Source organism: Artibeus jamaicensis, unplaced genomic scaffold, assembly GCF_021234435.1.
Source record: "Artibeus jamaicensis isolate MK-2021 breed Jamaican fruit bat unplaced genomic scaffold, CSHL_Jam_final contig_558, whole genome shotgun sequence".
NCBI lineage: Eukaryota > Metazoa > Chordata > Mammalia > Chiroptera > Phyllostomidae > Artibeus > Artibeus jamaicensis.
This window is the reverse complement of record NW_026521886.1, coordinates 2,318,201-2,345,921: the sequence shown is the minus strand read 5'-3', so window position 1 is coordinate 2,345,921 and position 27,721 is coordinate 2,318,201. Positions and strand designations below refer to the sequence as shown.

At 38.8% G+C, this 27,721-nt stretch overlaps 1 protein-coding gene across 6 annotated transcripts in view; it reads left to right on the top strand.

Moving 5' to 3' along the window:
• The first annotated feature begins 2,704 nt into the window (after positions 1 to 2,704).
• SENP7 (SUMO specific peptidase 7) overlaps positions 2,705 to 27,721 on the top strand; it is a 151,794-nt gene continuing 126,777 nt past the window's right edge. The window contains exons 1-4 of one of the 6 annotated variants that reach the window (XM_053670309.1): positions 2,705 to 2,905; positions 12,611 to 12,663; positions 18,329 to 18,427; positions 24,119 to 24,216. In XM_053670309.1, the coding sequence (XP_053526284.1) occupies positions 2,866 to 2,905; positions 12,611 to 12,663; positions 18,329 to 18,427; positions 24,119 to 24,216 (290 nt within the window). In that variant the 5' untranslated portion in view covers positions 2,705 to 2,865. The remainder of the gene's footprint in view (positions 2,906 to 12,610; positions 12,664 to 18,328; positions 18,428 to 24,118; positions 24,217 to 27,721) is intronic. The other 5 variants (XM_037131628.2, XM_053670308.1, XM_053670307.1 and 2 more) reach the window with 5 other exon arrangements.

The following is a 27,721-nucleotide window of genomic DNA, read 5'->3' as shown; positions in this document are numbered from 1 at the left end:
AATCATTCACTTTTTGGGGTCTTCATATTTTTCAAATAAGAAAGGTTTCAGCTGAACATCATAAAACATCTTAAAAGAAAACGTTATTTAATCAGTCTTTCATAAATGGCAAAATAGGTTGTTAAATGACTCCCTCAAAGAAGCTAAACTTTTTCGTCCTTTAGTTGTTTGCAATACAGTTAGCTATGCAGTAAAGATCGTTAAAGCTAAAACAATACTAGTTAAAAGACATGTACTATTGTTTGCCTTTTCCTCTTATTCTTTGAAAATCTTGAGCTTAAAGGTCATTTATCTTTAAATGTTATTCAGAACAAGCTCCAAGTCAAAGAAACAAATGGGTTTATTAAGTATTAGCAGAAATGCTATATTTGGTTCAGTGGGAAGTTTAAATGATATATTTGCAAGCTGAATTATTTGACTAACTGCTTATAATTTCCTTTCTCATATGTTTACTTCTCACTGCTAAACTTTAAAGCCACTTTTATGGAAGATGCTAGTTTGGGTGGAAACAGATTAGGTTTACTCACGGTTTCCTTTTTTACGTTTCCATCTCTCAGCTCCATTTCCATCTTATGTTTGTTTTCTATCAAATTAGCTAATAAATCAAGCCAGTTTAGTTCTTGAGGTAAATGATTCAATTAAAAAGGTTTATTTATGAGTAAACTTAAAATTCAGATATTTTGCAGTAAGCAAAGTTTGTGTTTGTTAAACAGAAATAAATGAAGGCGTCTATATGAAATCCTTGTAGTGAATTTCAATCTCAGCAAGCTCTTAAGTATTGCTGCTGTTCAGCCATTCCTGCTTTTGAAGGCACTGCCCCCCCATCCCAATAGCCAGTAGCACCTGGAGGCCTACCTCTACCTCAGCACAGACATCGCAGTAATTAGGATGCAGGATTCAAGCACCAGACAGGGCTGTAGTGTTGAGCTGGAATAGTCCCTTTGTTGACTTTGGTAAAATGGGGAAAGGGAGTGGGTATTATACTCATGTATCTCCAGGGTTCCTTCTAGCTTGGGACAGTATAAGCCTAGTCATTTTTGCCTCTGACTAGAGTGTGCTGCTGAATTTTGTTCAGGGTATTGTGATTAAAATTTACTCATTTAAAAAAATTATTTAAGTCCTGGCTGGTGTGCCTCAGTGGATTGAGTGTTGGCCTGTGAATGGGAAGGTTGCAGGCTCAATTACTACTCAGGCACATGTTTGGGTTGTGGGGCCAGGTCCCCAGTTGGGGTGTGTAAGAGGCAAGTGATTGGTGTTTCTCTCAAACATGTTTCTCTCCCTCTCTTTCTCCTTCCCTTCCCCTCTCTCTAAAACTAAATAAAACCTAAAGAAAATTATTTAAGTATATACATTATGGCCAAATAGGGCAATTTCCTAAACTGATGGGCTCTCTGGAAGGACTTAAAAATAATCAGCCCTGTTCTGATTGAATAGCCCTGTTAGACTGAAATCAGTCTAAAAATTGAATTCAGCCCTGTTCAGTAGTTGGTTAGAGCAACTTCCTGATATGCCAAGGTTGTGGGTTTGATCCCTGGTCAGAGAATATATAAGAATCAACCAGTGGAATGCATAACTACGAGGAATGACTAATTAATGTTTCCTTCTCTCTGTAAAATCAATAAATAAAAAATTTTTTATAAGTTGAGTTCATTGAGGACAAGACTATGCCTTTAAGTACAATAATGAAAGTTAGTCGAAGGAATTCCACTTTACATTCACCCACTTTCTATCATCTCACCATTTTAGTGGTTTAAAAATTGATGTCCAGCTTATGTTTTTTTTCCGGGGCATTAAACCTAAGGATCTTGAGTTTAATTAATTAACCCATTCATTCATTTGCCTTTTAGAGTATAAGCTGAGGAGAGTGAAACAAGGAAGGGCCTAGAATAGAAGGGCCTAGGAGAGCAGCACTCAAGAATGTAATGGGAAAGAAGTTAGCCCAGGCAGGTCTACTGTTAGCTCACTGGAAAGTCAGAGAAAAGGGGGCCTTGGAGACAGACAGGTTCAGGGGGTAAGAAGAGGAGCTGCCACTACAAAAGATTTGAGCGGGTGTGCCCTAAGGAAGGCACATCTGGGAGCTTGAAATATTAAAAAACTTAAAAAACTGATTTTGGAGCGAGGGAGAGAGAAAAATATCCATCTGTTATTCTGCTTATTTATGCATTCACTGGTTGATTCTTGTATGTGCCCTGATGGAGGAATGAAACAGCAGCCTTGGCCTATGGGGAAGGAACACGCTCTAACTCACTGAGCTTGAATTTTCAAATAAATCCCCTCTGACTTTTTTTTCCCTCAGCTGACCTAATTTATTTTCACCCAAATTGCTAAAGCAATTACCAGATCTTTTTGTTTCTCAGTTTAGGAAGCGCCTTAATGACAAATATATAGGAGGCACCTTAAGGAAAGCAACACTGCAAAAGGAGTAACGTTTTATTCCCCTGTTCCTGGGCCATCTCGCGGGATCCAGTGAACTGGTAAATCCCTAATTTCCCGTTTTTTAGTCAACCTTGTCTTCCATGTCAGCAAAACCCTTTGAAGGTCTCCAGTTATAACTTCGCACCCGGCCTTACTTTGTGATAGGGAGAGACAATGAAGAAAGCCACCGCTAAAAACAAAACAAAAGAACGAACAAAACAACACACGTCAAGCAGCAACCAGCAGAAAAAACAAGTCCCAGGAAGTAATTTCCGCGTGGTAGTGGGAGGGGCGACTGACTTCCGGCCTGAAGGCACGCGACGACTCTTGCGCAAGCGCCGCACACACTTTCCTGTTTTTTTTTTTCCCTCTCCCCTCCCCCTCCCTCCCCCAAACAGAGGGGTCTTGAGGTGACAGCGACAGCAATTGCGACTACCGCAGCAGTAGAAGATGGACAAGGGGAAGGCCGGGCGACGTCGATCTTCACCTGGTGAGAAAGGGTCGGAGCAGAGCTGAGCAGATTGTCTCGTGCCGTGGGCAATTGGGAGGCGCTGGCGGCGACGGGTGCCGCGGCCGGGGCTCGAGCTGTAGCGGGTGCGGGGAGGGGCGTGGGGGGAGCGGCGGGGCGCACACAATGGAGGACTCGGAGTTCGTCCGGGTCCCTTTAGTGGAATGCCCAGTCCGAGCTGCCACGGAAGCCTTACAGCGCATCACACCAACACCCCTAACAATCTGTCCTCCTCTTGGGAGCACCCTGCAGGAGCCTGATCGGCCCCCGGATCTTTCGCGTTGGCTTGTGGCTTGCCGCTGTCCTGCCACGCCTTCCTCGTAATTCTACCAGTGTTCCAGTTTCTTTTCCAGCTTCTTGCGACAGGGTCCACTTATTCTATTCCTTTGATCTCGACTTTGCCTCTTTCTTGCCTTCGGCTAGATAGTAGCGGCTGCAAAGGTGGAACGGTGGAGCTTGCCAATTGAGGGGCTTGGTGATTCACTCTTAGTTCCTCAAAGAAATACTGCCACACGTCTCATTCTTCCGAACTGGTCCGCTGAATAATCTTTTCTCTTTTCGAGACTCCTCATGTGTCTTTCAAAAGTGATTAAAAAGTCGAACGAATGATTTAAAGCCGTCCTTAGGTTGTGTTTTTATTCTCAGCGTATTTGTGTTCTGAAATTGCTTTACTTTCTGGTTTAAAAGACTATCTTCAGTCTTGGGTACTACATCAAACTAACACCCGGTGAACCAATTATATTGTATCGTTTTTTTCATTTTTGAAATGTATTAATTGACGAGAGAGAGAGAGAAAGAAAGAAAGAAAACTACATCGATTTGTTTTTCTGCTTACCCAGACATTCATTCATTGGTTGATACTTGTTTGTGCCCTGACAGGGCATGGAACCACAACCTTGGCCTGTTGGGTAGTTCTGATCAACTGAGCTACCTCGCTAGGGTCCTCATTTCTTAGTGCACAGTTTATTTTTGCAGAGACAGCTTTAACAATGCCAAATTTATTTAGGAGCGCCGTGTGGCAATGCATCTCAGACTTAAATTGTTTTCTTTTTAAATTTATGGATTTTAGAGCGAGAGAAAGGGAAACATGACGTTTTGTTCCACTTATCCATGCATCATCGGTTGGTTGCTTCTTGGGAGCTTTATCGGTGTGTGCCCTGACTAGGGATGAACCCTCAACCTTGGTGTATCCGGAGAATGCTCTAACCAACTAAGGTAGCCAACCAGGCCCTCAAACTTTTTTGGAGGGGATCCTTATCTGCAACATGGATCCTTGGGGACATTGCCTAAAGCAGTTAAAAACCTGAAATCCCTTTCCTAAGCAACCAGTGTTAGCTCGGGGTGTGTGTGTGTGTGTACTTTAGGGATGTTCTTTGCCTTTGAAAGTACAAATATAATTCCTCTCCCACGTGGCAGTGCATTTCCCTACTCTCTTTTCTCCCCTCTAGGCAAGTTACCTTGGCTTTTCTCTCTGCTAAGCTCCAAGGGCCCTTCTTTTGCTTCTGTAATGTGTTTCCTGAGCAGCTGGCTCATTTCTCTTACCTCTGTAACTTTCTAAATAAACTGTCTCTTGTATAGAAATATGCATGCCTCCAGTAGATCAGTTGTTTATTTTAAATACTTTCTTCTTCCTAAAAATCTTCGAGTAAAATGGACACATTAGGAAAATGCACATTGTTTATCTGATGTCATTTGTGTGCTTCCTAACACAACCTTAGGGGTGGTCATTGCCTCACTTTAAAATTCACTCATGAGAAGCTTCTCAAGCCTTTTCTCAGAGTATATTGGAATGTATACTTTGAAATTATTTATAAGCATGATTATCTTATTTCCAAGTGCACTAGGATATCAAAAGCAGTAAATTAAATGGGAAAAATTAAAAATATATCGGCACCTGAGATGGTTTACTAACAATTGAATGAATTAATAATTAAAGTCATGGGAGAATGACTATTAAAATGTTTAACAACAACAGCAAAAGTATAACATATAGTAAGAGTTATAGATCACAATTTCAGATGGGTTTTTGAACTAAAACTGGAAAGTTCAAGTAAACTTTAGGTTTTCAGCTGGTTGCTTCAGGCAACATTCAAGATCCATGTTCATGTTCTTTTAAGTGTACATGTCTTTTTGAGTACTTAAGTACTAAGCAGCGTGCTAAGACTTTTACAAACTTTAATTCTTTCAAAAATCTTGTGGTTATTATTTCCATTTCACAGATGAGGAGACCAGGACTTAAGACTTTGTTAGCAAAAGTTAGTAATCCAGAAGCAGAGCCAGGATTCAAAATCTGGGCTTTCTGATTACAAATTTATAATTTTAACCTCTTCTTTTGTCACAGGACATTAATGAGCCTATTTGGAAAAAAGAAGTTTCCATGGACAATTATGTGTGATGACCATAGTTACAAGAACATTTTATTTACTGTAGGATTTTTCAGAGCCTTTACCGTGCTACTGAATGTTGTACCTCTTTCAAGAGAGTGACTGAGCATGATTTTTCAGACTTGCTTGGTTTTTAAACTCTTCCCTTCTCCTGTAGTTTCTTTTAGTAGATAGAGATTTTCAAGTGGTATTGGGTTACAATAGAAAGACAATTAGAGATAAGTATAAGAACTATTACTGTAATCTTGAAAGTCTTTGTTAAAACAAATTTGAGTTTGTAGTAGTAGCTGCAGTTGCTACAATTATGTGACTTTCTTCAGCAGTACTAAGTAGTCCAGGAAGAAGAATTTGGAAAAAATATGAATTTAGTTTTAATTAGGGTTAAAGGGCATGACAGGATGTTGGGGCAAAAACTGAGTTCAGTGTGAGTGAGGAAAGGGAAGGGTCAGAGGGCAGTATGTAGTAGAATGAGAGGTTCACATTTGAGAACTTGAAAAGTGCAACATTGGTCCTTAAACTCATTCATAAATGTATCTTTCTGAAATGAGGATGTGGAGAGGAAGTTTGTTAGAGTAGACTAAAAACTAAGGTAAGTCCTCTGTATTGAGTGAGTTGATTAATAGAAATGTTAGAAATTTACACTGATGGTAGATTATAATGCTAGAGAGGAAAACCATGAATCAAGTAACAGAATATTTTAGTAATGTTAGAGAGCTGGTCTTGGCTCAGTACATGACGATTGCAAATATGGGTGAGATAATATATTCAATTTATGGGAATTAAAAAAATTATTGTAATTAAGATAGAATATTCATTGGAAGTGATGTCAATCATCAAGGAGATTGAGACATCTCATGAATATCATGAGATTGAATATCTCATGAAATTCAACTCTACCGTTTCATCTACATTCTTCTCTCTCTCCTCCAGCCCACTAAATTCCTTTCCAGAGTAATACAATTTCCTTAAGTTCTGAATCTTTTCCTTGAACATTTCTTCCACCTTAGTTTAACTGAATCCTAGCTTTTTATTGACTACATTATTTTTTTAGACGCTCTCAGTAAGATTCTTCTCCAACTTCCAAAATTAGGAGTAGAGATTAACAATCTCCTCCCTTGGTGCTGTCTCAAACCTGCTTCCCAGATGGATGACTCTAATGGGAGTCTTCAATAATTTAGGAGGCTGGGTAATATGAGCTGCTTCATCCTACCTGACTGTCCAAATTAACTCATTATCTAAAACTTAGATAATTATGCCTTTCTAAGAACTGTCTCTTAGTCAGACTTTAAGAAACATTATACCTATTTCTGAATTTTCAGTGGTTACCAATGACACAGGAACTGAGCTCCCCAACATTTATTTATTTTTCCTTCTTTTTTAAAATTTTTTTATTGATTATGCTGTTACAGTTGTTCTATTCCCCCCTTCATTCCCCTCCACCCTACCCCCCCATCCCCACCATTACCCCCCTTTAGTTTATGACCACGTGTCTCAAGTCCTTTAGATTCTATATTTCCCATACTATTCTTGCCCCCCTTCTATTTTCTATCTACTGTCTATGCTACTTATTTTCTGTACCTTCTCCCCCTTCTCCTCCTCCCCCCACTCCCCTGTTGCTAACCCTCCTTGAGATGTTCATTTCTATGTTTCCACTCCTGATCTAGCTGTCCTTTTAGTTTGCTTTCCTTTTAGGTGTGGTTGTTAATAACTGTGAGTTTGTTGTCCTTTCACTGTTCATTAACTTCTTTTTCTTAGATAAGTCCCTTTAACATTTCATATAATAAGGGCTTGGTGATAATGAACTCCTTGAATTTGATCTTATCTGAGAAGCACTTTATCTGTCCTTCCATTCTAAATGAAAGTTTTGCTGGATAGAGCAATCTTGATTGTAGGTCTTTGGATTTCATGACTTGGAATACCTCTTTCCAGCCCCTTCTTGCCTCTAAGGTCTCTTTTGAGAAATCAGCTGACAGTCTGATGGGGACTCCTTTGTAGGTGACTGTCCCCTTAGCTCTCGCTGCTTCTAGAATTCTCTCCTTCATTTTAATCTTGGCTAATGTGATGATGATGTGCCTTGGTGTGTTTCTTCTTGGGTCCAACTTCTTTGGCACTCTCTGAGCTTCCTGGACTTCCTGGAAGTCTATTTCCTTTGCCAGATTGGGGAAGTTCTCCTTTATTATTTGTTAAAATAAGTTTTCCACTGGTGGCTGTTCCTTTCCCCCTTCTGGTACCCCTATAATTCGGATGTTGGAGCGTTTAAAGATGTCCTGGAAGTTCCTAAGCTTCTCCTCATTTCTTTGAATTCTTGTTTCCTGACTCTTTTCTGTTTGGCCATTATTTGCTTTCTTCTGGTCCACTCCATTGATTTGAGTCCCAGTTTCCTTTTCATTGCTATTGGTTTCCTAATGCAATTTCATTCATTTCAATGTTTCGCCTTCATATGTTTGTCTAATTTGTGGCTATAATCAACCAGATCTATGAGGATCCTGATGACCAGTGTTTTAAACTGTGCGTCTGAGAGTTTTGCTATTTCTCCATCGCTTAGATTTATAGGCTCTGGGGCTTTGAGATCTTCTTGAGCCATTTTTGGTCTGTTCGCGCCCCTTAAGTACGGGCAGCGGAGCCTTGGACTCCCGCGTCACTGGGTTGTGACGCTGTATGTGGGGGCGTGGTCAGAGCGGGGGAAATGGCGGCCTCCTCTGCTGTTTCTCGAAGCTGGATGAGGAGCAGAGGCTTAGGTGGTTCACCTGGGCCGGGCCACTCAGAGTCGCTGGGTTGTGACGCTGTATGTGGAGGTGGGGTCAGAGCAGGGAAATGGCGGCGCCCTCCTCTGCCGCTGGCCAGGGGGACCCGCCGCCCCGGTCCAACCGCCCACTCCCTCACTTGTCTATCCATGCATGAATGCGCGACCACAGTCATCCCGCAGCCCTGTTCCCTCGCTATTTCCCCACGGTTGCGGGGTCGCTCACTAGGTCCAACCCTGCGCCTGGATTCCGCGCGCCTGAGTCCGTCTGACCGAGTTTTCCTGTGCTACCCGCTCCGCCAGCTGCTGGTTTAGCCCCTTACCGGTCAGGCTGAAGAATTTGTTGTTAACGGACTTCCGAAAAGTTCAATTTTTTGTCTTCTGGCTGTGTTTTCTGTTGCTAATATTTAGTTGCCCCTAAACTTGGTTGTGTGAGAAAGCACAGCATCTCCACCTATGCCTCCATCTTGGCGGAAGTCTCATGAGATTTTTTTTAAAAAAGGTTTTTATTTATTTTTGAGATAGAGGAAGGGAGAGAAAAAGAGAGGGAGAGAAACATTGATTTCTGAAACATTGATTGGTTGCCTTTCACATGCCCCAGCTGGAGACCTGCCCCACAACCGAGGCAGGTGCTCTGACTGGGAATCTGTCTAACCTGCAACCTTTAGGTTTGTATCCTGTGCTCAATCCACTGAGTGACACCAGCCAGGGGTGTATGAGGCTTAAATAAAATCATTTGTGTAAAGTACTTAGCATAGTGCCTAGCAATGGTAATTGCTATTATCCTAAATAAATGTTTATTGAATAATTAAGTGAATGAGGGATTCCAGAAGTTACTTGGGGAACAGTCATGCTTTTTAATTGTTTGACTCATATATTTAGAAGGAGAATAATTAGAGAGATTTTTCTCTATGCTAATGCAAATATATACTAAAGTCTCCTTTGTTTTCCTTTTTTAAATTTATTGTTGTTTGAGTACAGTTGTTTCCATTTTCCCACCACAAGTTCCCCTCACCCCATCTGACCCTGCCTTGCACCCTTCATCTTTTCCTCCTTTGGCTTTTTTCTTTTTTTAAAATATAGTTTATTGATTATGTTATTACAGTTGTTCCATTTCCCCCTTCACTCCCCTCCACTGTGCACACCCTTTTCCACCCACATTTCTTCCCTTTAGTTCATGTCCGTGTGTCACAAGTTCTTTAGCTTCTACATTTCCCATACTATTCTTACCCTCCTCCTGTCTTTTGCCAACCATCCATGCTACTTATTCTTTGTACCTCCCCCCCCACTCCCCTGTTGATAACCCTCAATGTGATCTCTATTTCTGTGGTTCTGTTCCTGTTCTAGCTGTTTGCTTAGTTTTTGTTTTAGTCATGGTTGTTACTATTTGTGAGTTTGCTGTCATTTTCGTGTACATGTTTTTTATCTTTTTCTTAGGTAAGTCCCTTTAACATTTCACATAACAAGGGCTTGGTGGTGATGAACTCCTTGAATTTGATCTTATCTGAGAAGCACTTTATCTGCCCTTCCATTCTAAATGAAAGCTTTGCTGGATAGAGCCGTCTTGGATGTAGGTCCTTTCCTCTCATGACTTGGAATACTTCTTTCCAGCCCCTTCTTGCCTCTAAGGTCTCTTTTGAGAAATCAGCTGACAGTCTGATGGGAATTCCTTTGTAGGTGACTGTCCCCTTAGCTCTTGCTGCTTCTAGGATTCTCTCCTTCATTTTAATCTTGGCTAATGTAATTATGATGTGCCTTGCTGTGTTCCTCCTTGGGTCCAACTTCTTTGGGACTCTCTGAGCTTCCTGGACTACCTGGAAGTCTATTTCCTTTGCCAGATTGGGAAAGTTCTCCTTTATTATTTGTTCAGATAACTTCTCCACTTGTTGCTCTTCCTCTTCTGGTGCCCCTATAATTTGGATGTTGGAATGTTTAAAGATGTCCTGGAGGTCCTAAGCCTCTCCTCATTTTTTTGAATACTTGTTATTTCATTCTTTTCTAAAAGTTTGGTTGTGTCTTTCTTCCTTCTGGTCCACTCCATTAATTTGAATGCCAGTTTTCTTCCCTTCATTGGGAAGGGAAGATCATTGGATCCCTGTATATTTCCTTTATTTTACCTAGCGTAGCCTTCATTTTCTAAATCTAATTTGCAACCACATTCAACCAATTTTGTGAGCATCCTGATCACCAGTGTTTTGAACTGTGCATGTGATAGGTTGGTTATCTCTTGGTTGCTTACAAGTATTGGCTCTGGGGCTTTGATTTGTTCTTCCATTTGATCCATTTTTGGTCAGGTCGCACCTGTTACCTATGAGAGGCAGAGCCTTAGGTGTTCACCAGGGCAGGGCAACCACATTGCTGTGTTGTGATGCTGTATGTGGGGGCGGGGTCAGAGAGGGAATAATGGCGCTTGCTCCTTGCTCTCTTTGATTTTGGTCCCCCCTGCTGCTTCCAACAACCAAATGGGGCCCTTCTAGTGCTGGTTCCCGGTTGGGTGGGCTTGTGTACATTTTAGGACCCTGTGGGTCTCTCCAATGAACTCTCCTGTGAGGTTGGAAGTCTCTCCCGGCACCTCAACCCCGCAAGTTTTTTCAATTGGTGTTTTTAGGCATTCTTTCTCGTTGCTGGGGCTCTGGTCTGCACAGTCTGTTTCACTGCCCGTTTTTGCCTGGTTTAATCTGTGTGTGAATGTGTGGCCGTGGTCATTCAACCACCTTGTGCGCCTCACTGGGTTTGCTCGTTTCCTCTGCGTGCCTGGGTCGCCAACCACCACCTTTTCCTGTGGCGACCCCTCTTTGCCGGCTTCTGACTCCGTCTCTTTTACATGTCTGGATGAATGGTTTGTTATTTTTGGACTTTAGTACAGTTCAGTTTTTTGTCTCTTCTGGTTGTTTTTGTTTCTAAATCTTGTTGTCCTTAAACTTGGTTGTGCAAGGAGGTACAGTGTTTCCCCCTATGTCTCCATCTTGGCTAAAAATCTTGATTTTTTTTTTAAGGTTTTTTTAAAAGAGATTTTATTTTATTTTTTTTAAAGATTTTATTCACTTATCTTTAGAGGGGAAGGGAAGGAGAGAGAGAGAGAAATATCAGTGTATGGTTGCCTCTCATGTGTCCCCCGCTGGGAACTGGCCTGCAAGTCAGGCACGTGCTCTGACTGGGAATCGAATCGCAATCCTCTGGTTCACAGGCCTGCACTCAATCCACTGAGCTACACCAGAAAGGGCTAAAAAAGATTTTATTTATATATAGAGAGGTGGGAAGGAAGGAAGGAAGAGAGGGAGAGAAATGTTGATGCGCAAGAGATACATCTACTGGTTGTTTCTCATGCTCTCAACTGGGGAGGTGGCCTGCAACCCAGGCATGTGCTCTGACTGAGAATTGAACTGGCAACCTTTCTTTTCACAGGGCAGTGCTCAATCCACTGAGCCACACCAACCAGGGCAGAAGTTCTTAATTTTAATGAAGTCGAGTTTATTAATGTTTTTCTTTATGATTAGTACTACTTGTGTCTTGTTTGAGAAACCTTTGCTTCCCTAGATCATGAAGATTTTTCATTCTTTTTTATTCTAGAAGCTTTATTTACATTGTTTTTTCTTTGACATTTGAATCTATAGTCTATTTAAACTTAATTTTTGTGTATAGCATGATACAGAGGTCAGGTTTGTTTATGTATTTTCTCATTTGGTTATCAAATTGCTTCAACAATACTTATTGAAAATACCATCACTGCCCTGGCTGGTGTAGCTCAGTGGTTTGCGCGCAGGCCTGTGAACCAAAAGAACACAGTTCGATTCCCAGTCAGGGCACATGCCTGGGTTGCGGTCCAGTTCCCAGCAGGGGACACATGAGAGGCAACCACACATTGATGTTTCTCTCCTTCCCTTCCCCTCTAAAGATAAATAAAATCTTAAAAAAAAAGAAAAGGAAATACCATCTCTTTACCACTGAATTGTAGAGGTGGGTTTTTTGCAAGTAGATTATCATTTACATGTGTGGTAATCTACCATTTCTTTTTATTATGAAATATTCTATGATAGATTCCAGTAAATTGTAAGTTCCAGGAAAGCTTGCACTGTGTTTAATTTGCTCTTTGCACTGTACTCACTGCTTAATACAGTGCCAGGCAGATGACAGACATTCAATAAATATTTGCTGATTGAATGACAGAATGATAAAAAAATCTACAGGAAGTCTGAAAAATATTGATGAGGAAAGACTTAAGCTGTTCTCAGGTATATAGGTGATTAAAGATGTAGTAGAATTAAAGTTTTTAAAAGATATTCCCAACTTCTAGTTAGTACTAATTAGTTCTTAGAGCCAAGTTTACCTCTCTTTTTTTGTCATCAAACATTGTTTAATGCAGACAGTTTATAAGAATCTGCTACTCTTTTGATTACTTTTTGACCTTTATGTTTTTAGTCTGTCAGGTTTTGTAAAATGTATCAGTGTAAATACTAAATCTAATAAGTTAATTGAAAGCAAAGGATGACTGTGAAAGAATTTATTTTATTGTGTATCTCATTTGGATATTAAATTGTAACTTTTATCATGTCTTTGTAGAAATTGTCACAGAAGGAAAAAGGAAAAAATCTTCATCTTCTGAGTTACATAAGGTATGCGTTAGTTTTCCTTTTAACCTATTCATTATCTTTAGAGTTACTGATATTGAAAATATTTGGCTATTTGTCTTTTTAAAATTTTTTTATCCTCACCTGAGGACATTTTTTTTCCATTGCTTTTAGGGAGAGGTGGGAAGGGAAAAAGAGAGAGAGCAACATCAGTGTGACAGAGAAGCATCTCTTGGTTGCTTTCTCATATGCTCCCCTCTCCAGGGATCAAACCCTTAATCTGGTATGTGCCCTGACTGGGAATCAGGCCCACAGCTCTCCAGTCTGCTACGGTGCGATGCTCCAGCCCACTGAGCCACATTGGCCAGGGTGCTATTTGACTTTTAGATAAAATTTTAAAGAAAATACTGTAAAACTATAGTGTTTTTTGGAGAATTGTATATCCTAATTAAGCAAGGATTAGCCAGGAAACCCTCTGTGGAAACAGCCTTCTTTTAAGTTATTGTTAGGATGTACCAGTATACTTTCCAGCCCTCGTTTTAGATTTTATATAAAGTGTAAGATAGTATTTCTTTGAGGATTGAATGTATTAGAGCACCCACATTCATTTATTATAATACTGTAAACATATGAGTTTTCCTCAAATCATGTACTGAAATTACTATTTGGAATATGACACTTTAAACCTCTTTTTAGAAAAAAGTTATGTATTTATTTATTTTCTATAAGCCAAGAGTAGCAAGTCAAGCAAAATGAAATTTCTACCTACATAGGAAGTGTTTCAAAACATTAACCCATTTTTTATAAGGATAATTTTTTCCTGTAGAATTTTGTGATTTAAATGCAGTGGTACCCTGATTTACATTGTAATAATTTATTAACACTTTTCTCTGAAGCATTTCAAGTTATGCACAGAAGACTTTAATTTGGCACAGAGATCTTTAGTTTGGTATATTTTGTGGAAAAGGGTCCGCTATGAGAGGGAATCAAGAGTACCTTATAACACAAAGAATATGGCTGTAGATACTCTATTTCTACCTTGGTTTATTTCAGATTTTTGGTATGTGGTTTCTTTATGTAAAATTCTGGATTTAGCTTGAGTAGGATAAATGAGGGAGGTTAAAAATGATCTTACATTTCTACTATACCCAGTTTTAAATAACTGTGTAATGATTCCTACTTCTTTTCTGTTTAATATGTCTAGTGAAGTGAAATGGTCTGCTGTGGGTTATTGCTTCATGCAATTTAATCTGAAGTTCCACCATTAGAAATTCATAATATTGAGTAAATACATTTTTCTTTCTTATTTTAGATGTCATACAGTATTTTAACTTTTTTTCAAGTAACTTTAGAATTATAGAAACATTACAGAAATAATGAAGTGCTTGTCTACCCTTCACACAACTTTCCCCAGTGTTAATATCTTACAGAACTTTAGTATAATGATCAAAATTAAGAAATTAACATTAGTACAGTACTTTAAATTAAATGGCAGACATTTGGATTTCATCAGTTTTTCTAATAATGTCATTTTTTCTGTTCCCGGATTCAATCAGGGATCTCACATTATATTTAGTTGTCATGTCTTCTTGATTTCCTGCAGTCTATGACAGTTCTTTAATCTTTTTTCTTTCATGACACAGTTAAATAATACTGGTCAGAATTTTGTCACATATCCCTTAGTTTTGTTTTGTTTCAAATTTCTTATGATTAGACTAAGATTATGACTTACTGAGATGAATACAGTGGAAGTATGTGCTCTTTTCAATGTATCTTATCAAGGGATACATGATGATCATTGTCTTATCATTGGTCAGTTCTGATCATCCGCTGAAGATGGTGTCTGCCTAGTTATTTCATTGTAAAGTTACTCCTTCCCTTTGTAATAAGTAATACCTTGGGAGAGATACTTTGAATCTATGCAAGTATACTTTCTCTTAAAATTTCAATCATCGTTTTAGTGTCTTACAATGGAGCTTGCCTGCAACAGTTATATATATGATATTCCATTGGTGATTTTCTGTTTCTCTCATTCCCTCTGTATCTATTAATTGAACTTCTTTTGTACGGGAGAGCAGAACATCTTCCCCCTTATTTACTTATTCAACTGTTTACTTGTATCAATATGGATCCAGAGGCATTTTATTCTATGGGTTATATTGTACTACTATTTGTATTGGTTTTGTTGGTCAGAGTTTTCTAGCTTAGGCATTGGAGAGCTTTGCAGCGGGCTTCTGTGTTTTTATTAAATGTTCCTATCTTTTATTGAGTACTTCCTTACTTCACGGTACTACAAGGTACTTTCCAAGGGGCCCTGGTTCTTTTTTTTTTTAAATTAATTTATTTAATTGTTGTTCAAGTACAGTTTTCTGACTTTTACTCCCACCCCAGCCCATCCCCCTTGCTCCTCATCTTTTTTTAAAAGATATTATTTATTTATTTTTTAGAGAGAGTTGAAAAGGAGAAAGAGAGGGAGAGGAACATAGATCAGTTGCCTCTTGCATGCCCCTAACTGGGGATCTGTCCCACAACCCAGGTACATGCCCTGACCAGGAATTGAACCGGTGACTTTTCAGTCCATAGGCCAGTGCCCAATCCACTGAGTCACACCAGCCAGGGAGCGCCCTGGTTCTTTTGATTGAAGAATGATATTTAGAAATCTGGGTCAGGGGGCTAGGTATGCTCATTGCTACTGTAGTTGCATCGTATATAGACTCTCTCAATAGACAGGCTAGGAAAGTATATGTATACTCACCCATATACATGCAAATTTCTATATTAATATCTGTATTTACTTAACTGTACAACTGTAAAAAGCCATGAATTCAGTACTGATGCTTCCAGTTCTAATTCAACACCGCTTATTCTAGCCTCTCTCCTTTCCTTATTTTTAATTTTTTCCCCTTGTATCTAATTATCTGCAATATATTTACTTAGTTGTTCAACAATAATATACATATAAAGTTGTACTATAGCGTTTTTAAAAATGTAGAAATTCCTAGAAAATTAGCACATTAAAATTCATGTGTTCTCGAACAATAGACTTCCACCAACATGGAGGTGTAGGTGGAAACATTGTGCCTTCTCACACAACCAAGTTTAAAAACAACAAAGTTTTAGCAACAAAAATGCAGCCAAACCACAGAAAATTCAACTATACGGAAGACTGACAACAACGAACCCTTCAGCCAGACCGGTAAGAGGGGCAGAGCCAACAGCTGAACAGGGTCAAGCAGGAAAGTTCCACCAGACCGGCCCTGGGCCTGCAACCCAGGCACGCAGGCACGCAGGCAGCCGTGGGCGGATCTCAGGTGTGGAGTAGCAGCAGGCGGACCCACTGAGGGCTGACCGAAGTCACACATTTGCATGCAGATAAACCGGCAAAGGAGCGAGCAGTGAGATGGACCTCGAAGGCACCAGTACTGGGAAGCAGCAGAGAGGACTGCCATTGTCCCTCTCTGATCCCGCCCCCACATGCAGCATCACAAACCAGCGACCTGGGTGGCCCTGCCCTGGTGAACACCTAAGGCTCCTCTCCTCATACCTAACTGGCACGAACACTGCAAAACATTACGGCTCAAGAAGAACTCAAAGCCCCAGAGCCCATAACTCTAAGCAAACAAGAAATAGCCAAACCTTCAGACCCACAGTTCAAAACACTGGTGATCAGGATACTCAGAGAACTAGTTGATTTTAGTCACAAATTAGAGGAACATATGAAGGGTAAACTAATTGAAATGGAAGTAAATGCACAGGAAACCAATAGTATTGGGAAGGAAACTGGGACTCAAATCAAATGAGTGGACCAGAAAGAGGAAAAAAATGACCAAACAGAAAAGGATGACGAAACAAGAATTCGAAAAAATGAGCAGAGGCTTAGGAACCTCCAGGACATCTTTAAACGCTCCAACATCCGAATTATAGGGGTACCAGAAGGGGAAGAGGAAAAGCAACAAGTGGAAAGCTTATTTGATCAAATAATAAAGGAGAATTTCCCCAATCTGGCAAAGGAAATAGACTTCCAGGAAATCCAGGAAGCTCAGAGAGTCCCAAAGCAGTTGGACCCAAGAAGGAACACACCAAGGCACATCATAATTACATTAGCCAAGATTCAAATGAAGGAGAGAATCTTAGAAGCAGCAAGAGATAAAGGGACAGTCACCTACAAAGGAGTGCCCATCAGACTGTCAGCAGATTTCTCAAAAGAGACCTTACAGGCAAGAAGGGGCTGGAACGAAGTATTCCAGGTCATGAAATCCAAAGATCTACAACCAAGATTTCTCTATCCAGCAAAGTTTTCATTTAGAATGGAAGGGCAGATAAAGTGCTTCTCAGATAAGATCAAATTTAAGGAGTTCATCATCACCAAGCCCTTATTATATGAAATGTTAAAGGGACTCACCTAAGAAAAAGAAGATAAAAAAGATGAACAGTGAAGGACAGCAAACTCACAGTTATTAACAACCACACCTAAAACAAAAGCAAACTAAGAGGACAGCTAGATCAGGAGCAGAACATAGAAATGAAGATCACATGGAGGGTTAGCAACAGGGGAGTGGGAGAAGGAGAAGGGGGGAGAAGGTACAGAAAATAAGTAGCATAGATGGTAAGTAGAAAATAGGAGGGAGGGCAAGAATAGTATGGGAAATATAGAATCTAAAGAACTTGAGACACGTGGTCATAAACTAAAGGGGGGAATGGTGGAGGAGGGGTGTGCAGGGTGGAGGGGAATGAAGGGGGAAACAGAACAACTGTAATGGCATAATCAATAAAATATATTTAATAAAAAAATAAATAAATAATTCATGTGTTCTCAAGACAGATAGGGAAATAAATTCCCGAAAGAAATAGAGTTTTGATGGATATAAGGACAAGACACTGATAATATTTTGAATTTAAAGTATTTAAAAAATATTTCTAAAACAGATTTAGTTTGTTACAGAGAAATTAGAAAATTTAATTGAGCAAAAAGAAGACTACCTAGACAATTCAAAATTAATATTTTGATATATATTCTAGTTTGCCTATTTATGTATTTATAATAAATACTTTATATATTAAAAAGTAGAAGTCCATAAAGTACTATTTTATAATTTGCTTTTTAACTATGTTGTAAACATAATTTAAAAAAATATTTATTTTTAGAGAGAGTAGAGGCGACGGAGAAAGAGAGGGAGAGAAATATTTATGTGTGAGAGAAACATCTATGGGTTACCTCTCCCATGTACCCCACTGGGGATCAGGCCTGCAACCCAGGCTTGTGCCCTGTCTGGGATTTGAACTGGCAACATTTCAACTTGTGGAATGACACCCAATCGACAATTACACTGTTCAGGGCTGCACATCATTTTCTAAAATAAAATTTAAAGCATTGCTTTAAGTAATGGGTACTATCGTTGTATTTTAACTATTGTAGCCATACTTGGATCTGTGTATTAGAGAACTCTGGGGAAAGTGTTTGTAAGACTAGAAGGGGAAGGAACTGTAGGTAAGAGGATATTTATGAATCTGTTGTGATACTTCATTTATCAACCTTTATACTGAATGAGAGGCTTTTAAAAATAAACTTATATTTAACTGCCTATAATTTAAGCACTTCTTTAGAATTAATAGCAAAATATTAATGCAGGGTAATATAATGGTTCTGTTAGCTGATTCAGCTCTTATTTGTATTTTAATGAAACTGATTATATTTTCATTCTGGTTTCAGATAACAAAGATGTTAAATGCAAAACCAGAGGATGTTTGTGTTAAATCGCCACTGTCCAAACTCAGAAGCTCAGAACGGTGGGATTTCCCTTCACAGGGGGTATATAAAAACTTACTTCTTTTAAGTATATAGTATTATTTGGTATGTTTAAAATATTGTAGTAAAACTAATTATTTTCTCTCTTCTGCGTCCTTTTCTGTGTGTGTGTTGTTATTTGTAGGTTTCAAATTAGTTTTTCAAGTGTGGTAGTATTTCAGGTGTATATTGAACTTAAGCTTTGAGCTTAAGGTCTTCAGTTGAAGTCTAAGTATACTTTATGCATTGCTTTTCTTCATGAAATTTAACTCTCATTATTGTAAAATAAATTGTATTTTAAATTTATGAAAATATTAAGCTTATTAGAATCATTTGCTCTTTTGCTCTTGTTTTGTAAATTTGAGAGGGTTTGTCTTAAAGGGTAACACAATTACTTTTGAAAAGATATTTTGATCAGTGGATTGAGCATGGACCTGTGAACCAAAAGATCACAGTTCGATTCCCAGTCAGGGCATATGCCTGGGTTGCAGGCCAGTTCCCAGCAGGGGATAAAGAAGCAACCATACATTGATATTTCTCTCCCTTTCTCCATCCATTTCCTTCTGAAGATTTAAAAAAAAGATATTTTAGGCCCTGGCTGGTGTACCTCAGTGGATTGAGCGCGGGCCTGCGAACCACACGATCGCGTTTCGATTCCCAGTCAGGGCACATGCCTGGGTTGCAGGCCGGTTCCCTGCAGGCCATTTCTCAGCAGTGGACGCCCGAAAGGCAACCATACATGGATGTTTCTCTCCCTCTCTCCTTCCCTTCCCCTCTAAAGATAAATAAATAAAATGTTAAAAAAAAAAAATATTTTGATTATAAATCAGGGCTTTAATTTTTATCACTATTAAGCATTATTGAAGAGATTTCACAAATGAGGCTTAAGATAGCATCTTTTTGCTATTATTTTTTTCTCTTCCTTGGCACACGTCATTGTTAATTTTTTAAAAGTAGAATTTCTCTCAGATTTTCCAATTTATCCGTGGGATGGTATAACAGTCTGCTGGGGCTAACATAACAAAAGAGCACTGACAGGTAGCTTAAGCATTGGAAATTAATTTAATCAAAATTCTGGAGGCAAGAAGTCTAAGATCAAGGTGCCAACAGGGTTGGTTTCTGTAAGGCCTCTGTCCTTGGCTTACGATGGCCATCTTCTTGCAGTGTCCTCACATGTGCTCCCACATCCCTGGTGTTTTTGCTCTGATAAGGACGCCTGTCCTGTTGGATTAGGGCCATGTCCTTCGGACCTTATTTAACCTTAATTACCTCTGGACAGACTGTGTCTCCAAATACAGTTATATTGGCAGTTAAGGCATCAATATATGAATTTGGTGGGGGGAGAGGACATACTTCAGTTCATAACAGTAAATTTTAATGTAATAAGTTTTAAGTCACCTTGCATATATGTTTTTATGTTACAAACAAGAAAAACTAATCACTTGTTATAAATTATTGTCGTTACCATAAGTTGCTTTGATATTATTTATGCATTTAATTTTAAAATAATTCTTTCATATACAAGATACTAAAAAGAGAAATAATAAATAGGACTAGATGACATCTGTTGATAATAAAAAGAAACAAAATATTTATATAAGGTTAGAAAATTTGGGAGACTTCTGTCAAGATGGAGGCATAGGTGGAAACATTGTGCCTTCTCGCACAACCGAGCTTAAAGACAACAAAGTTTTAGTAAGGAAAAACACAGCCAAAACACAGAAAATTGAACTATACAGAAGTCCAACAACAACGAACACTTCAGGCAGACCAGTAAGAGGGCCAGAGCCAGCAGCAGAGTGGGGTCAGACAGGAAAGATCCCCTGACCCAGGTGCGCACGCATCTGTGGGCGGATCCCAGGTGTGCGGTTGCGACGGGCAGACCCTGTGAGGGCGAAAGGCAGCAGGCGGACCACAGTCACACATTCGCACGCAGATAAACCACTGAAGGAGTGAGCAGTGAGACAGACCATCCAGGCCCCAGCAGCAGAAAGCAGCAGAGGGGACCGCCATTGATCCCTGTCAGACCCCACCCCCACATGCAGCGTCACAAACCAGCGACCTGGGCGGCCCCACCCTGGTGAACATCTCAGGCTCTTCTCACGCGTAACAAGCATGAACAGACCAAAACATGGCTCAAGAAGACCTCAGAGCCCCAGAGCTGATAAATCTAAGCGAACAAGAAATTGCCAGCCTATCAGAGGCACAGTTCAAAACACTGGTGATCAGGCTACTCAGAGAACTGGTTGATTTTAGTCACAAATTAGAGGAACATATGAAGGCTAAACTAATTCAAATAAAGGAAAATGCACAGGAAACCAATAGTGATGGAAAGGAAACCGGAAGTCAAATCAAGGGAGTGGACCAGAAGGAAGAAAAAACTGACCAGTAAAAAGTCATGTGGGTTATGATTTTTACAAAAGCTTTATTAACTCTTGTGTGTCACGTTTTCGCAACTGTAAACGTACTTTTGGCCCACCTTGTATACCTTCATGTTTTTTCATTTTAACATTTAGGTTTACCTCCTTTATTTATTTATTTATCTTTAAAAAATATATATATTTTATTGATTATGCCATTACAGTTCTATTTCCCCCCTTCATCCCCCTCCACCCTGTACACCCCTCCCCCACCATCCCTCCCCCCTTTAGTTTATGACCACGTGTCTCAAGTTCTTTAGATTCTATATTTCCCATAATATTCTTACCCTCCCCCTATCTATTTTCTACCTACCGTCTATGCTATTTATTTTCTGCACCTTCTTCCCCCTTCTCCTTCTCCCACTCCCCTGTTGCTAATCCTCCGCGTGATCTTCATTTCTATGGTTCATTCCTGATCTAGCTGTCCTCTTTAGTTTGCTTTTGTTTTAGGTGTGGTCGTTAATAACTGTGAGTTTGCTGTCCTTCACTGTTCATCTTTTTTATCTTCTTTTTCTTAGGTGAGTCCCTTTAACATTTCATATAATAAGGGCTTAGTGATGATGAACTCCTTGAACTTGACCATATCTGAGAAGCACTGTATCTGCCCTTCCATTCTAAATGAAAGCTTTGTTGGATAGATCAATCTTGGATGTAGGTCTTTGGATTTCATGACCTGGAATACTTCTTTCCAGCCCCTTCTTCCCTGTAAGGTGTCTTTTGAGAAATCTGCTGACAGTCTGATGGGCACTCCTTTGTAGGTGACTGTCCCCTTATCTCTTGCTACTTCTAGGATTTTTTCCTTCATTTGAATCTTGGCTAATGTAATTATGATGTGCCTTGGTGTGTTCCTTCCTGGGTCCAATTTCTTTGGGACTCTCTGAGCTTCCTGGATTTCCTGGAAGTCTATTTCCTTTGCCAGATTGGGGAAATTCTCCTTTATTATTTGATCAAATAAGCTTTCCACTTGTTGCTTTTCCTCTTCCCCTTCTGGTACCCCTATAATTTGGATGTTGGAGCGTTTAAAGATGTCCTGGAGGTTCCTAAGCCTCTGCTCATTTTTTCAAATTCTTGTTTCGTCATCCTTTTCTGTTTGGTCATTTTTTCCTCTTTCTGGTCCACTCATTTGATTTGAGTCTCAGTTTCCTTCTCAATACTATTGGTTTCCTGTGCATTTACTTCCATTTCAATTAGTTTACCCTTCATATGTTCCTCTAATTTGTGACTAAAATCAACCAGTTCTCTGAGTATCCTGATCACCAGTGTTTTGAACTGTGGGTCTGAAGGTTTGGCTATTTCTTGTTTGCTTAGAGTTATGGACTCTGGGGCTTTGAGTTCTTCTTGAGCCGTAATGTTTTGTGGTGTTTGAGCCTGTTAGGTATGAGGAGAGGAGCCTTAGGTGTTCACCAGGGCAGGGCCACCCAGGTCGCTGGTTTGTGATGCTGCATGTGGGGGTGGGGTTAGAGAAGGATCAGTGGCAGTCCTCTCTGCTGCTTTCTGCTGCTGGGGCCTGCACGGTCTGTCTCACTGCTCACTCCTTTGGTGGTTTATCTGCATGCGAATGTGTGAGTGTGGTCAGCCTGCTGCCTTGTGCCCTCACTGGGTTCACCCATGTATTCCCCACACCTGGGATTCGTCCTTGACTCCCTGAGCACCTGGGTCAGGGGATCTTTCCTGTCTGACCCCGCTCTGCTGCTGGCTCTGCCCCTCTTACTGGTCTGGCTGAAATGTTCGTTGTTGTTAGACTCCGGTATTGTTCATTTTTCTGTGTTTTGGCTGCGTTTTTTGTTGCTAAAACTTTGTTGTTTTTATACTTGGTTGTGCGACGAGGCACAGTGTTTCCACCTATGCCTCCATCTTGGTGGAAGTCCTACCTCTTTTATTTATTTTTAAGTGGCTTTGTAGTATTCGAGAGATATACTGTAGTATAATTTGTTTACTTAGTATTGTTTGTTTTCTTTCAAAGTTTTACTGATAGAAACAGTGTTGCAATGAACGTAATTTTTCATATGTAGGGAACCATTTTCAAATGCGATTACTGTGTCTAAGGAATTTTTGTATTGTTTTAGTAAATTTTGCAAAATTGTATCACAGAATATTTGTATTGATTTATATTGCCACCAATGAGAGCTCCTATATTCTCCAAACTTACTAGCACTGGATGTTATCACATAGTAACATTGTTACCAACTTAATATAAAGAAAAAAATATTAGGAAATTTTTTGTGTCTTTGCACTTATGTATTTATGTTTTAATAAATTGAATCTATTTTTGAGTAAACATATTGTGGGCCCTTTCTTATCTGTGGGTTCCACATGTGTGGAGTCAACCAACCTTGAATATAAAATACTCAGAAAAAAAGTTGCGTTGTTGCTGATGTGTACCGTGTAGTTGTTTCATTGCTTAGGCAGTTACAGAGTTTTAGGAGCTCTGTGCCAGGAAGTGAGGGCAGAAAATGAAATATATTGGTCTATTATTTCATAGTCAGCAGGGTTCATCTGCATTCCAATGTATCAGAATTTCCTTCATTTCGAAGGACTGATATATTTCATTTTATATATATATATACTATTATTTTGTTTATTCATTCATTCGATGGGACTCTTGAGTTCTTTCTACTGTTTAGCTTCTGTGAACATTGTTTCTCTGGATATGCCTGTACAAATATCTCTTCAAGAAAAACTTTTAAATGTACTATGTATATAATCATCATACATCCTTTTTAGATTACTGCTGTTAAATTTATTTCCAAATAAGGAGACTAATGCATAGAACTAAGAAATAATTTGTGTACATTCACACTGTATTTAAGTGTTAATTTTAACTTTTGTTTCTAGTCAGATTAAATCTAAACTCTGTCAGTGAGATGCTTACTCTTTCTTAAAATTTTTCCATGCAGCAATTCATAGGAAACCAATTGTAATTTTTTACAAATGTTAGAGACTCAATTCAGAATCATAGGCACTATTTAACTTCTCATGTAGTAATTTTTATTACTTCCTCTAGGCACATTCAAAATTTTTCATACTTATTTAAGTTTTAGAATCTCAAAATGTTGATTTCCTAACTAAAGTTACCTCGAAACTTAAAAATTCATTCCTATTATTTTTTGGTGGCCTTATATTTCTGCACTAGCAAAAGAGACAGATGTTTTGTAGATTGCACTTTTTCCCCCTCTGTGTAAACTACTGTGAATTTGAGTGTTTATTTTGCATTTGTAAATAAAACAAAAATCGAAGTGTTTCTTAACTGTCATATTGGTACATTTATTATTAAAATTCTATTTTTTTTCTCTAGTGGGAGAGAAGCCTAAGGAACAAGGTCCTTTCTCTAGATTATAAAAGTAAAAAAGGTGGCCGTGGGCGTCCTGTCACTTCTAAGACATCATCAGAAAGGTAAGTAAGATACATGTGTATGTGACTAGGATGGGCTTAATGGTGTGAGCATGGGTGATGGGTTTGCTGTCTTTAGGTCTGAATTAACACAACTTTTAAAATCCAAGAATTAAAGTAAGTCAGTGTCCTCTAAGATTCCTTAAAGCTCTATCTTTCTGTGTAAATCATCTTACTTCCTTGTATTTGTGCATTGGGAACATCTTTTTTTTTTTTTACTTTTTCTATGTTGTTTATGCTGGTTTCTTTTTTTCAATATTGTTTTATTGTTGTTCAAGTACAGTTGTCTGCATTTACACCCCCCACTTTCCCCCACCCCAGCCATCCCCACCTCCCTCCCCTGATTCCACCCCCTCTTGATTTTGTCCATGAGTCCTTTATAGTTGTTCCTGCCAGCCCTTCCCTCTCTCCCCCCCATTATCCCCGCCCCCCCCGCACCTCTGGTTATTGTCAGATTGTTCTTAATTTCAGTGTTTCCGGTTATATTTTGCTTGTTTTGTTGATTAGGTTCCAGTTAAAGGTGAGATCATATGGTATTTGTCTTTTAACTATCTGACTTATTTCACTCAGCATAATGCTCTCTAGTTCCATCCATGCTGTCTCAAAGGGTAGGCTCCTTCTTTCTGTTGCATAGTATTTCATCGTGTAAATGTACCATAGGTTTTTGATCCATTCATTTACTGTACTAAGATGGGCACTTAGGTTACTTTCAGCACTTGAATATTAGAAATTGTGCTGCTATGAACATTCGGGTGCTATGAACATTTGAATTGGTGTTTCAGGATTCTTAGGGTATAGTCCCAGCAGTGGAATTGCTGGGTCAAAAGGCAGTTCCATTTTTAGTTTTCTGAGGAAATTCCATACTGTTTTCACAGTGGCCGCATCAGTCTGCATTCCCATCAACAGTACACTAGGGTTCTCTTTTCTCCACATCTCTTCAACACTTGTTCATTGATTTGTTTATGATGGCTATTCTCACCAGTGTGAAGTGGTATCTCATTGTGGTTTTAATTTGCATCTCTCTGATAGCTAGTGATATTAAGCATCTTTTCTTGTGTCTCTGGATCCTCCGTATGTCCTCCTTGAAGAAGTGTCTGTTCAGGTCCTTTGCCCATTTTTAATTGGGTTGTTTGTCTTCCTGGAGTGAAGTCGTGTTAGTTCTTTATGTATTTTGGAGATCAAACCCTTTTCTGAGGTATCATTGGCAAATCTTGATAAGCTTTAGCTGATGATGGAAAAGTTACATACAGACTAGTTATAATGCTTGATTTATCATTTGTGGTCTGCAGTGAAAAAGATGTTGCATTTAACAACTGTAGTCCTATAGTCATATTATTAATGAAATATGGATATACTGGAGTTAAATATATGGGAGATTCAGATTGTGATTATTAACAGAAGGAACTTAGAACATTCCAGGGTTGTATCAATCAGTAAATGATTAAAAAGTTATTTTTCAAAGTGGTATTGAATTTATTTTTAAAATAGTAAATGTATAAAAAATGATAATAGCAAGGTAAGATTTACAATTACTCAGAGGATCATAGAAATTAGAAGAGTAACTGGAGTTCTTGAATTTATGTTAGGATACTCTGTAAGCTACTTAGTTTTATTCTCCCCTTTCTTTAGGAAATACACAAACATATTGGTGATTCCATAGAAGTTTATATACCTCCCGATCCTCTACCGTACAAAGGATAAATTGTCATGAGGAATATTCAGTGATTATGCTTAGAGCCTCAGAATAACCATGAACTCAATTAATATAGACTTGATTTCTCCAGAGATTACTGTGGTCATGTCAGAAGCCATTTTTGATTTGAGAGATGGAATACTACAAGTAGAGGTATCATTTTTTAATGAAAATAATCAATATTTTCTGAGGGTTTACATGTACAGGGTGGTTTTTTATGGGAGTCATATCCTAAAATCCTTGCATACTTCAAAATTTTTATCATTCAAGTTTCATTTTCCCATAAGAATTCTCTTCAAGTGGTGGGAACAGGTTGAGAATATTAATGTATTATTCCTTTAATATTTGCCTTTTAATCTTCTGTCATTGTCTCTGATATTTTTTAATTTGTTCTTTCCTAAGTTACCAACCCAGTATAAAGTGGCAATTGTTTGGCTTTTCTTACAGAATTTACCACATCTAACTTATGTTCCTAAGTTACCGATTTTCAGGCATATTATCTGATTTGCACTATGATGTCCATTTAATAACATTGTTAGAGGATTAAAAAATACTTTAAAGTTTAATAGCAGTGGGTATTAAACTATTATAAAAGCATAGCAAAGTGACCAAAATCAGTGTGTTTTTAAAACACACACACACAAAAACCAGTGTTGACATTATCCTGTGGATAGTTCTTTTTATTGGTCAAAGGAAGGTGGATAGTTCTTTTTATTGGTCAGAGTGATTCAACCACTAGGTAATAGTGTAATTAGTTTTATAGTTTACTTAGCTAGCCAGTTTTGGAATAATAGAATGGGATTTTCGACAAGTTTTTTTAATTTGGAGGGCTTTGTATTAGTTCAGAAATTGTAGCTATGTTGCATTAGTTCAACTTCACAAAGTTAAAATGCTCATAAGATGCTTCTGCATTGTATTTGTGGGGAAATGTGCTTGCATATTTAAAAGTGGAGTTTTTTGCATTCTTTGTTCTGAAAGTATGCTTACACCTGTCTTCCCACTCATCTCCTGAGGTGGGTGTATATCTCCTGAGTCTCCACGAGACTTTCGGAGAGCAGAGCAATGGGCAGCAGCAGCTGCTCTTCCTAGACTAACCCTGGAACCTAGCCCCCTTTTTTTCTGACTTGCTATCGAGCTGATAGCAGCCCTGCCTTGTTCTCTCCTACTTGTTCTGGTCTAAGCCCTTCCTTGTTTCACTGTCCCCAGCTTTAATAAATGTACTCTAAAAAAGTGGATTAAAAAATAATCTCTAATGTATGATAAAGAAGACCTAACCAAATCCCAGTGGCATAAATTTAGGAGGGAGTACCTCTCTCTCTGGACTTTAGTTTTTCTGTACCTTTACTGAAGGTTCTTTAGAGCTTTTGATTATTAACTTCTTTAGACAAGAACCAACTGACTTATTCTCCAGGAGTTTTTCCCTCTTTTGATCTCATTTTCACTACCAGTTAGCTTTATAGTGTTTGTAGTCATGGACTTAGTTCTCTGGTAATGTAAGGTTCTTACCAAGTCACTGTTCTTTCTATCCCACTAATGCATTTTGGCATATTACTAATGGTGTACATGAGTAATATTTTCAGGTTGGATCTGAATACCCTCTATTTATAATTATGGCAGGTAACATATTGAGAGCTTATTACATGCTAGGAATTAGGTTAAGCTTGAATTATTTTACTTAACTTTCACAAATCTTTGAGATGTAAGTAGTATTTTCCTTATTTCACAGGTAAGAAAATTTAGGTGTTCTAATTAATTATAACATGGAGGAATATTGCTAGTATATTTCTGGAAAATGTATTTTAATATTAGTAGACT